Source organism: Pseudonaja textilis, chromosome 1 (assembly GCF_049901715.1).
Source record: "Pseudonaja textilis isolate UNSWEBS1 chromosome 1, rPseTex1.2, whole genome shotgun sequence".
NCBI lineage: Eukaryota > Metazoa > Chordata > Lepidosauria > Squamata > Elapidae > Pseudonaja > Pseudonaja textilis.
In genome coordinates, this window is record NC_141990.1 from 273,162,069 (window position 1) to 273,174,881 (window position 12,813).

General features: G+C 35.8%; 1 protein-coding gene across 4 annotated transcripts in view; it reads left to right on the forward strand.

The window, feature by feature from the left end:
• Positions 1–12,813, forward strand: part of FSIP1 (fibrous sheath interacting protein 1) — a 76,857-nt gene that overhangs the window by 38,655 nt on the left and 25,389 nt on the right. For all 4 annotated transcript variants that reach the window (XM_087921823.1, XM_087921824.1, XM_087921822.1 and 1 more), the window contains 3 exons: positions 2,312–2,416; positions 4,878–5,042; positions 8,489–8,620. In XM_087921823.1, the coding sequence (XP_087777949.1) occupies positions 2,312–2,416; positions 4,878–5,042; positions 8,489–8,620 (402 nt within the window). The remainder of the gene's footprint in view (positions 1–2,311; positions 2,417–4,877; positions 5,043–8,488; positions 8,621–12,813) is intronic.

Consider the following 12,813-nt stretch of genomic DNA (forward strand, 5'->3'; position numbering starts at 1 on the left):
TTCTTGGCTGCTGTTAGTCCAGAGGAGCAGCACAGTTCTGAGAGCAGCCACAATTCAAGGAATTTAGTTCCAAGGAGTCCTCGTCACAAGAAGAATTCACTGGGACTGCAGCACAACCCAAGTTGTGAACTGGGTTGCTGCAAACTCACACATAGCCAGGCCAGGCAAGCAGGGAAAGGCAAACAGGGCATGACAAGCAAAATATCCAGACGTTGATAACAGCCCATGAAACTGGAAAAAGGCAGCACTTGTTCTCAACAAGTACTCCCCCAAACAGTGTCTCTTTAAATCTCATTCCTCAAATAAGCCTTGTGAAGAGGGGCGGGGCGCCCTCCTCCCGAGTTCTCGGGTCGGCCTGCACAGATCCCACCTCCTCTCCATTCTCCATGGCTTGGGGATTAGGGGGAAGGTAATTGCTCATTGCTAGAGCTCCTTCGCTCCTCTGCTCTGCTGCCTGCCCTCTCCTCCCCCTTTGCTTGGTCATCCTGCAACCTCTCTCCTTCGCTGGTGACCCTTCCCAGGCCTGAAGGACCTAGGACTGCTTCATTCTGCTCCTCTGGTCATTCCTCCATCAGCTCTAGCTCTGTCTCGTCCTTCTCCTCGGACCCAAGTTCCGATGGGGCCATGACATTTATCTTGTTACTAATTTAGAAAATCATCTTATTAAAATTTTTCTGCAGTTTAGCTGAAATATATGAGATTAATGATTGGATTCTAATTATTTTCAGTATCAGGTTTTTCTGGAAAAATAGAATGTTTTAAATCACCATGTAATTATATCTACACAGTGGAATGTCCTCTGTTAATTGCACATTCCTATTTCTTGTTCTTAGGCTGTGCCTGTGACATTTATTGATAAGAATGTTTACAAAATTTATTATAACTAAAAGTTATGAATGATGTGGTGGATCTGTCAAAAGATTTCTATGGAACTTATGTAGCATCTGGCACATGCAGTGCCAACTTAAGTGACAATATTGTACAGTAAAGATAGTACACCATATCGACCACTCATTCAGCAACCATTCGAAGTTACAACAGTGCTAAAAATAACTTTATGACCAATTTATGACTATTTATGACATTCTCAGCCTCCCTCATTCATGTGATCTCTGCTACAATTAATATACATTGTCCTGCGTCTGACTTGTTGTTTTTCTTTTTTTTCCCTACCTTGCAGAATGGGGAGACTGGAGAAGAAGAGATTAGAAAAGAGTAAGCAGGCACACAATGGGGAGTAGACATGAAAAGTAATATGCTGATAAAACTCTCGGGAACATTGAGGTATTCAGCAGCCGTTATATGCCTGTTTATTCTCTTCTAACCCCGAGCACCATCATGGCACAGTGCCCCATTTGGAAAATAATTGATGGCCACCAGTCATTCCAGTGCTTTTCTGTCTCCTTTTCCCTCTCATGTGCCAACTGAGTCCCCTCTTCTTCCCTCACTGCCCTCAGAAAAAAGAGCCCTGCCAAGTGATTTCTGTAGGCAGTCTCTACTCTGCCCCCTATCCCCCAGCAGAACAGAGAGATTGCTGATGATGGGATTGGAGGACAGTGCAGTAAACAGGCACACAATGGTGAATACACAGGCTGTTTGCTGCTGATGGGATTGCTTTGGATGTGATTATTCATTTCTAAACTCTTTCTCTCCAATGAATTTTAAATACAAATATTAATTCCCTTCTTGTTTATTATCCAGCACTGCAGCAAACATTTTATAGGGTGGGAGATCAGTTAGGAGGCAAACAAAAGCTAAGGTATGAAACTGGTTACTCTTGTCAGCTTTGACAGGAAGCTCAGTCACGATCATGTGATTTTCCACTTAGCAACTGCTTCATTTAGTGACCAATGTGGGAGTCCCAAATGAAGTTGCTAATCTAGGATTACATGTGTTAATCTAGGATTACATGTGTTTTACATGCACAGCTAGTCCTCTTCCTTCTTTATTCAGAATGTGCTTGGTTCCAATATGATTTGGAAGAAATCATTTTTGAACCAAGGTGCAGCACCTCTACAATACAATATATTTTAATGTATGTATCCTGTTTTTTCCCCACTTCCAGGTGAACCTTCAAAAAAGTTGCTACTGTTTAAGGAATCACCCCTTAAAGTTGTAGCCACTTTCTTCTGTCTTGGTCAGAAAGCTTGTTGGTTTATTGAAATAGCAGAGAGATGTGTAAGATTCAAAGCCCATCTTCCATCCATATTGTTTCTGAAGCATGCACAAGTCTAATCCTTACTGATTTTCAAAAGATTATTATTGATTTCTCAAAACTATCAATTTCCAAATTGCTTTCCTCTTTATGTAGCTGGCCAAAGATTCGTCAAGTGAAGTTATGCTGGATGAAGAGAGAGAGAGACTATCCGAATTACTGAAAGACACAGAAAATGATAGTAATAAACTTCACGATGAGGTATGAACTAATAATATTGATTCAAAGCACTTTTTCAACACAAGCTCTGGGCAACCGAAATAATTCACTGTAGTGCTTCTGTTCAGGAACGGGATTCAACCAGTGTTCAGTGATTACGTTTTGCTGCGCGCGCGTGTAAAAAACCTTAAGCTGTGCTGCCCGGACAGCTGAAAAGTGCTGCGCTCAGGTGCACAGCGTTTGAAAAGCCACTTTTTTTTCCTGCTTTTTCAATCTCAGCTGTGCCACGCAAAGCAGCTGAGGTTGAAAAAGCAGGAAATAAAGGACAGGTAAGAGCCCAAGCGGGCGGGTGGGCCAAACAGCAGCAAACACAGAACCGGTTCTGTGTTTGCTGCTCTTCAGAGCTACCGGTTCTATAGAGCCAGGCAGAACCGGAAGCATCCCACCCCTGCTTCTGTTGCAATGAGAAAAACTAATGTGGCATTGTGGAGAAAGTACTAGCCCAGGACTGGTGATCCAAGTTCAAGTCTCCAATTGATCATGAAATTCATTATGTGATTTCGGGCCATTTATTCTCTTTCAAATTACCTCAGGAGATTGTGGGGATTAAAGAAAATGGAAGTGTATTTTGTTTTGAGTTTGGAGCAAAGTAGTTTGAATGAATGAATGTTTCAAATCTACTGTGTTGCAAAGGAATAAAACTTTAATTTGTTTTCCTTCTTCTGTCAGAATAAAAATCAAAATATGTTCCACCCGTTGGAAACAATATAAATCTTTTTCACATTTAAAGGCGTCCTGAAATTTAACATCAGCACAATACAAAAGCATGGATACATTGTATTTATAAACTCAACAAACCAGCTCAAAACAGTGTTATATTGGTATTCTTTAAATTTCATGCTCCTAGTATCCAGTGCTAAGACACAAAGTACAGCCGTATACATGTAATCATGCACCTTTGCATTTACCTGCCTTATGTAGTTCTGTTCAGATAAAATCCAACTTTCCTGTAACAAGCCAAGTTATAATTAAAGAGTAACAGTATCCTAGCTTCTGAGTTTTTGTGGGAAATGGCATGAAGCAGGGAAAAATTCAACTTTTGTCATCCAAGGCACCTCCATCTATGTGGAGGCCTACTTAGAGCCTCAGAGCCAGGAGGATGGAACCTACTAACATTACTGTTGGTTATAAGACAGGACCTAAAGATGGATGGCATCTGGCTTCCATTACAACTTAAGTGAAGCTGGGGTTGATGTGCATCTTTTATGGAACATAAGCCAGAGACTCATTCCAGTACAAGTTGCTAGATAAATCAGCCATTGATTATGAACGTGATCCAGTGAGGGGGGCTGAGTGATAGAATCCATCCCAGTCAGTGGATATATCTGTGGCAGAATGTAGTCCAGAGTCACAGGAGGAAGCAAAGAGAGAAAAGCTTGGAGTCTCTGGTATGTAGGAAAAGGGCGAAGGTGGACCTTCCGTAGTAATTCACAAAGTATATCTAGTATGCAGATATGCAGACTGTTGTCTTGAGTCTGGCAAGATTAATGTAAGGTCAAAGGAACCAACACTGACATGTAGAGTTACTTCCAAGTAGTTTCTTTATTGTGTTCACCTATTGACAGATCATTATCAAAAAAGTTATACATCCTGTTCTATAGACATAATTGCCTGAATGCTCTTGTGGCAGATGTGATATTGGATTCCTACATGGCGTTGATGGTCCAAACATTTCTTTTAGAATCATCACTTCAACAATTTGTGCAGATGCAACCGCTGTTTCCAGCTGAAGTTATGTTGCATTTCCTGAGTAATCTGGGTCATTCTAAGTATGCTTTCAAAGTATCACATGGAAACTTATTTGGAAGGCTAGCATATAAATTATTTCCATAAATAAATCAGCAACCTAATTATCACAGGATTTTCCAACATACTATATTGAAAAATTCTGCCTACTGTAAATTCAAGCTTTGTCTTCCTTCTGTATTTATACATGCCAGTAGAGGGTGCACTTGTAACTTGGAAATATGGCATTGGAGACTTTTTAAAAATTAATATTTAAAACAATTCTAAGAACTCACTAGGGGACATAACAGGCTTCCGTGTTTCAAAAACTACAATGCATTTAAAGTGCCTATGACTTTAACAGATAACGGAAATGCATGCTCTGATTTAGAATATGCATTGTCAACAGAAATACATATTCATTTTCATATAACTTTATTAAAAATTTGAAGGAAAAAGGTAAATGCTAACAAGAACAAATGTTTAGAATAAAGAGAAGAAAAAAATAAATGAAATAGGAAAACGACAAAGCCAAGAAAAAGAAACAAAGAAAAAAGTATAAAGAAAAGACTTCTTACATAGTAGCTATGCATATAAAAGTAAACTAACTTCTCAGTCTGTAGATACAGTATGACATGCATTTTTATATAATCTATAATCTATTTTTTCTAATCATGTAATTTGAGGGGGAAATAATTATTTCATTTTACTTTAATAGGAAGAAGCAATTGGAATATTTGTACCAGGTGAAGGATATACACCCGAACCAATGGAATATTATCACCTTGCAGAAATTGATGCTAAACTCAAAATAATAATATCTGATGGAGATCTGTCTGTATTTCAGGGTTCCTGTTCAAAAGCCTCCAATAAGATTTATCAGGTACAGAATAGCTAGAGGAAGCCTTGTTGTGGCAATATTATACTTTTAAAAATTATTATTCTTTTGACAATATTGGCATTTACTCTCTTTTTTAATTGATATACATTCTGTAATAGATTCAGTCAGATAGAAAAGTATGTTTCTCTTAAAGATTTATTAAGGAAATGTAATTGGGGACTGGGAAGTCTTGAGAGTTGTATTCTTCAACCACTTTTAGCTGGTTCTTTAAAAAAAAACCCAATATAACTAATGATCAGCAGATATCAATAATCTTTCTTAGTTCTCCCCACCCACCCCACCCAAGGCACTTCATTTCTAAAAATTGGAGGGATTCTTCAATTTTCCGTCTCCAGATCTTTTTGTTAATTCTGTCCAGTCCAAAATAATTAGAGTTCTTTTCCCACCTGCTGTGAATATTTTGATTCCTTTCCTCCCATTCTCCAGATGAAATTCTCTTTCTGTTTGCTGCTTTAGCTTCCTAGCTAGGTCACTTCTCTTTTGCAGTGCCATTATAACCCAGAAGCACAGAAAAACATACACATTTCTTCTCAATACTCTGTATTTCCTAATAAAACCAAGAGTGTAGGCAATTGTTCTTACAGAATTAGGATTGGTGGAACCCAACAAAATCAGCAAAAAGGGTGGAAGCAAGCAGTTTGGGACATGGGAATATTCCAATCTGGTCCTTAAAAGAATTCAGGAGATTGTAATGCTTTTCTTTTTTGGGTGAAGCATTATGTCTGAGATTTTCAAATCATGGATCAAGACCCCCTGAAGGATTCTGTGAGGAATTTGACAGTGATCTCAATTTTTCTGAGCAGCTGGAAGGGTCGCAAAGCAGTCAGTCAGGCAGGCAAGAACTGCAGTTACAATTCTGACTCCCTGAGGGAAGAAGCAGCCTGGCCAGGGTACTTTCTCAGAGCCAGAGAAAGTATTGCACCAAACTTACCCAGAGTAACTACTAATATAAATGGCAATTTATATTAGTAGCAATCACTTCTACCACCACTGTTGGATTGTCGCTGTTTCCATCATGAGTGGATAGAGTTGTGATAGTAACACAATCTCATGAAATGAGCTTCATCTCACAAAAAATAATGCCTTTTAATAGGGTTTGTTAGTCAGAAAGGACATTATTTAGATTCTTTGTGATATTTGAACAGCAGACAATCAATGCTCCAGATCACTTCAGTCTCCAAATCACTGGAGAGACAGATACCCAGCATGGCGGGAGAAGCCCCCCAGAACTGAAGACAAATTTCTGTCTTGAACTGCTTAGGAAGATTGTACATAGAATGACCATTTTATAAAAACAGTTTTCAGCTAAGTTAAATGTAAAAAATTGAGACAGAAATTCAGGAATACGTATGCTACTAATTATTTTTAAAAATATTACTTGATTTTTGATTCATTCAATGCAGGCACAGACACCCCACAACAGTTTTTTTGTTTTTGTAAAGTAGCAGCAGCAAAAATATCCACTGATGAACCATAATTTCCTGGGGATGCCTTTATAACTCTTGCCAAGGATTTTGGTTTTGTACAATCTCAAAAGTTACTTTGTCGTAGGAAATATATAGAAGACAGTGTTCTGTGAACTTAATCTTCAATACCATTGTGTGCTTAAAGAGCTTGCATTGTGATATAGTACAACACTGCTTTTGTTAGTTGCCCCTGACCCTTGCCTCCTGAAGATACCTCTGAGGACCACTCTGATTTGAGAGTGAACCTGTTTACAAATGAATGAGTAATGAATGATGTTGGGTGAATCCATCTGATTGTGATTTTTTTAATCCAGGCCCAATAAAGTATGGCTTCCAAACCAGGCTCAATAAATCTTGGCTTCATATGATATGTTTTATATATCCATTCATTATTTCAACAAGCTAATAACAATAAATCTAGACAGTTGGAAAAACATTGGTTTAACTGGCATACCTGCTGATTGTGTTCTAGAAACACTACTAACAATTTTCCTGTGGTTCATGAACTCTAAATATTTTAAATTCTATTCAGTGTTTTGGCTTAAACTGCATAATATTGGAAGAAACATATGTCTTATGTAAGAAATGTACAGTATTAGTTAAGATTTGAACTGTGTGTTTTTTGGCAAATTTTGAAAAGCCATTCATCTTCATATTGTGTAGCCAGAGATTATCTTTGATCATTCATATTTGCCAAATATTTATTTAAGAAATAAATGGTCATAGCAACAAGTGGAGGGGGAGTAAAAAGCTGAACTTTGTTGAAACTTTCATTCCAGTGATGAAGAATATTATTCTTGTCGCTTGTTCAATTTTCTAATCCTGATAAGCAGCAGATAAGAATAGGTTCATTTCACACATTTTTTGAAATATAGGACGAATGAAGTGTAAACAGATTATCGAATGTGTATACATGGATCACAGCTTGCAGTAATTCTGAATGTACATATGTAATAATCCTTTTTAGACAGGTGCTGTGGGAAACACTAATTACAAATAACTCCCCAATGTAATTCTAAGTAAAAGCTGCTAAGCCTTTATTTTATATTTGATCTTATACTTAAAAATGGGCTTTGCTGGGCTGATATCTTTTTTTCCACTTCTTTAGTGTTTTTCCTGTAAAATACATTTACCAGCATGATTTTTCTAATTAAAATATTGATTTTCTAATTCAAAAGTCTGCACTTTTAAAGTGAGAAATAGCTATTGCTTCTTTATACCAGTAATGTTTGGTAAGACTGGTTCAACTGAACTATCAATTTACTTTGAAACAGACAAACTGAGAAGCTGATTTCACAGAGTTGCTATAGGTAGAATCTTATTTTTGGAAACAGGAAAGGATAGGTAACCTCTTCAGTAGATACTTTGCACAGTAGTATTAGCAAAAGGGGATTACTTTAGCTCCACATTACCATGGGGCTATTTGGGGATAAAGTCTGGCTTTTGGGGGTTAGTTGTTGTGAGCAATTTATTATATTAGATTGCTTACATAACACAATTAATTCTATTCCCCTGCCCCAGTTAAGCTCACTGTGTAAACAGATTTGAAACTTTTTTGAAAATCTGACTGATACATAAGTTCTAATTTTGCTAAGAAAAGTCCATACTTTAATTAGTATTTTAGAAAACAGCTTATTCTAATTAGCGGTTTAAATTATTTTATCATTGCTGGCATGACTAATTTTGCTTTATTTTGGAACAGAAATGGGACAATTTTACATTTTCGGAAGCATTATATATATATATGCTAATTATATTGTAACTAAACTCAAATTTTAGCTTATGCCAGACTTACAAATGAATTTTACTTAGCACACATAATTGAACTGGAACTCAGGCTAATTTGTAGAAGGTATTTAATATATGGGGACCATGCTTCAGTAACAAGGGATTGGTCGAGATCATTTCTTTTTCTTTTTCTTTTAAAATTCAGTATTTTTTTTATTATTTGCTTTTTTAAAGGAATCCTTGGCTTATGCAAATAGAAAGCTGAAAATTCCAGGTGAAAAGATCTTAAGAGACACTAAAGAAGAACGTGATCAACAAAACAGGCTTAAAGAAATCAACCAACAACTTAAAAACCTAGAAGAAACTGTAAGTCTCCTAAAATCTATAATTTTAAAAAGTATTTCATACAAAGCAGAAGAAAAAGTTGCTAATACTGATTAATCAGTAAATGTTTTATTGCAGTACTACTGTGATCTTAACAGCAGATAAATTATAACAATGTGTGTCTAGGTAGCTTAGAAATAAACGTGTATTCTGCTTATTTATAAATGTGTCTAGATAAAATGAAACAGATCAGATTGTATGATCATTTAAAATCTATTACTAAGGATATTTAAAAAAAAACTCTCCCCCCATCTTCACAATGTATGTAGCTAAAACTATATCAATTTGATTTATGCATCATCAGGTTGGAGTTGACTTTTAATGACTTTTAGTTTTCTCCACTATCATGTGCTCCTAACCTGATCCTTGATGTCTTCCAATGTACCCATCACTACAATAATGGAATCCATCCACCCTGCTCTTGGTTATTCTCTTCTCTTTCCTTCCACCTTTCTCAGCACTAGAACTTTCTTCAGAGAGCTAAGTCTTTCCATAATGTATCTGAACTAGGATAATTTGAGCCTAGTCCCTTGTGCCTCAGAACTCTGGATCGATTTATTTGATGATGCATTTGTTTGTTTTCTTGCCTGTTCATGGTATTCTCAGAAATCTTCTCTAACTCCAAAGTTCAAAAGTATCAAAATTCTTTCTGTGCTGCTTCTTCAACTTCATGTTGAAAGACTAATAAACCGATAGAAATAGTAGAGGCTAAAAAGACAACAATAATCTCTTTTTGTGTGTAACTTTAAAAGCTAAATGGGGAGAAAGACTGAACAATGTCTTGAAAAGATGCTACATCTTTATAGCATCTGTATTAATGATTCCCATGGAATATCCTTATCCAATAAGAGCCTTCAGTTAAACAATGAGATATTTTTTTGTAAGGGGGAAAAAAAAGCTTTATCTTATTTAAAGTAGGGCAAGAAAAGCCAAACCAAGAATAAGAGTGAATCAATGTTTGCCTGTCACTGTTTTCACTTTTTACATTTACATTTACTTTCACTTTTTACATTTGAGAAGTATATTGCCACCTAGCTGATCTTGCGTTTTAACATAAATGAATCTCATAATATGAGATTTGCCCTTGTGCAAACAAAGAGCAAGATTCCGTTTCATCAAAATTTAGTCAGAATCCCTTCTTAGAATGAGAAATCTACAGTAGCTTATATCTGTTTTGTAATGTCAGTTTAGTGAGTGGTGAAACCTGCAAACAAAACAAATCCAGGCTATGTAATTTCTTTTTGCTGTTGACCTTTGCTTCCTTTCTCTCACTCGGTCACTGAGCCTTGCTATTTATGGGAATACAAGTCTGGACAGGAACTCTCCCATTGGTGGCTTAGTCTGCAATAACCAATGCTTTGGAATGCTTTGGGCCACTGATTCATTAAAATACAATGAATGTTCACAGGTCAGTTTCAAGGTCTGATTAGTAAAAAACTGTTTCTTGGAATTTGCTTAGCAGCTGCTTTCCACTCCTTCACTGCATACCAGACATTTTTTCTTGACTTGAGAGAATGCCCATAAGACATTATGGAAGTAGAAACTATTCTTCACTTATTAAATTATAAACAAATAAACCACCTGCATTGTTGCATAACCTAGAGCCAGATTGGCATTTCTTTATACTGTGAAAACTCTGGTACTTTTGACCCTCATTTTCAAAAGAGATATGTGAGGTATTGGGACAGTTTATAGGCAAGAAAAAAAGTTGTATTATGGTAGAAAAACAATGACTCTTATTCAGTTGTGGGTTTACCAATGTAGTGTAGATGAAAATGGAAATATGCTTCAGATATCTGTAATGCTAAGGATCGTGCCTTATTCATTCTTCTTTCCTCATATGCACATACCAGCATTATATACATTCCTAGAAGTTTTGTAATTGCTTTGTTCATTTAGTTTTGAATTATTTTACTTTATTATTCATTTTATTTAATAACTTTTTGCAAGACGTTTTTGAAGGATCTTCTGCTGGGAGGACAAAAGAAGGCAAATTATGACATATGCATTATTTTATTATGCAAATTCTATACCTTGTTTACTTGCTGCAGACATCAAGCACAAATATAAAATGCCAGCATTTACATACACATGTAAATATTTTGAAATCATCGCATGTTGGTAAGAATGCCACTGGCTTCTTGAGCTCATTAGTAAAAAAATAACTAAGGAACTATTTTTACAATATAAAAATCTGTGATATGTTGTGTTAGGATTGCAGAATGAATATACAAAAATAAGTGCTAATAGCTCTTTATACCATTATATAAAACTGCAGAGGATCCAATAGCAAGCTAAAAAGCCGACTGTATGAGCAGAAGAATTAACATCTGCAAGGTGGTGGTGGTGGTGGGGAATAGAAGGACTCAAGGCCAAGGATAGGAGGACAAAATATAGATATATTATTATATCAAGTTCAATCTACTGTGATTCTGAGTTGCTTACAGTTAAAATAGACAATGAAAAAGAATACAGCTGAGTAGAAGAAAAAAAACAAAAATAATAGGGACTTAACCATCATCCTAATCCAAATAATTATATTTTAAATATAATTAAAATACAAAAGAAAAGCAATGTCCTTATCAAAGTCTTAATCTACTCTTGATTATTTTGAGCTCAATTCATTTCCTCTTCTCTGTGACTGTTATTCTTTTTTCTATGTTCTTTCACTTTACAGTTCCTGCCAATGGAAAGCTGTCCCATCCTGTAGCACAAAAACAAATATTGTGAAAATATTGTCATCGTATATTCTCTGACCAGAAGCCAAATTAATTAACTTGCAGAGTTAATTTGGTTCATTTTCTTAGTCCAAATTCCATGGTGCTATGAGGTTATGTAAGGTCAGCAACAGCCCCTATTTTTTTATAAAAATATGCAACAGAAAACAGTTATTAGCTAACAAATAATTTTAATCACATTTTTGAAATTATTTTCAGTGAAAATAATTTCAAAAATGTGATTAAAATTATTTGTTTATTTTGCTTATAGGTCTTCTATAGCTATAATAACTTTCCTCTTTCCATTGCTCTTTTTGCATGCGAATGAAGGATATTTCAAAGCTTTGTTATTGGTTAGGAACAAATTGTTAGTGCATGTAAGGGTAAATGCTAATTAATTGAAGCCATAAATTAAGTAATCAGAATATCAAGCCACAAGATATCTCAGTTTGGTCAGAAAGAAAGCATTATTTTCCATAATCAGGTAGAATAATTTTACAGCTAATCAAGAATAAAATAAATCCAAATCTTGTTTTAAATGAGAGAGAGAGAAAGAGAGAGAGTGTGAGCGTGAGCGAGAGAGATTTGGTAAATTAAATAAAGAAACAATGCATACACATCAACGAATATGAAGACCACCAAACTTGATCCATCCCCACATCCAATCTGTTCGTTTTGTTATTGGAGACTGCAAGTGACAATATCATAATCAATTACTTTCCCTGTAATTTGATCATTTTCCTTTTACATAAATTAACAAGTTACAGGGAATTTGATTAATCCATTATAGGCTGCCCGGCTGTTGTGGAAAGGAAAGAGAAGCTCCCCTTCATTGAAGTGAAGAGGAAACCCTTGTTCGTAGGCGTTCCACTCTGTTTTTAGATCTCAGTGCTGTTGCCTTTGCAAGAAGAATAGATTGAAGCAAATTTATTCACAAAGACCAAGTCACTGAGCAAATTCTTTTCACTATATCATAAATATTCACTATATCTTGTTCATCAAATAAATCAAATGCAAATCTATATCATTTGTTTCTAGCAATGTTTTCCCGCTTTTGTTATGGATGTACTCGGGTATTCTGAAGGTCAGATGGAGCCAGCAGACCATAAAATCTAGCCAGTGAGAGGACTGGAACTAAGGAAATCTCAAGGGTTTATTAAATGATGAGAAACTCTGTTGTTTTGCCCATGTGTTACATAATTGCCGTCTATGCAGTGCTATTAAAATTCCACACTAGTCCTAACAGGAACCCCATTTTTATAGCTGAAAGAAGAGATGAAGTAATTGTTAGCTAGCATTTCAGCAATATAAGAACATCCTTCCATTTTTATTATTGTGGCATCTTGGGTTTGGAAGACTCTACCTTGAATATACTGTGCTAATTACCATATAAATTAGGCAGTTAAATAAGCTTAATACAGAATTATCCTTTATGCCAGTAACCAGATTCTGCATAGT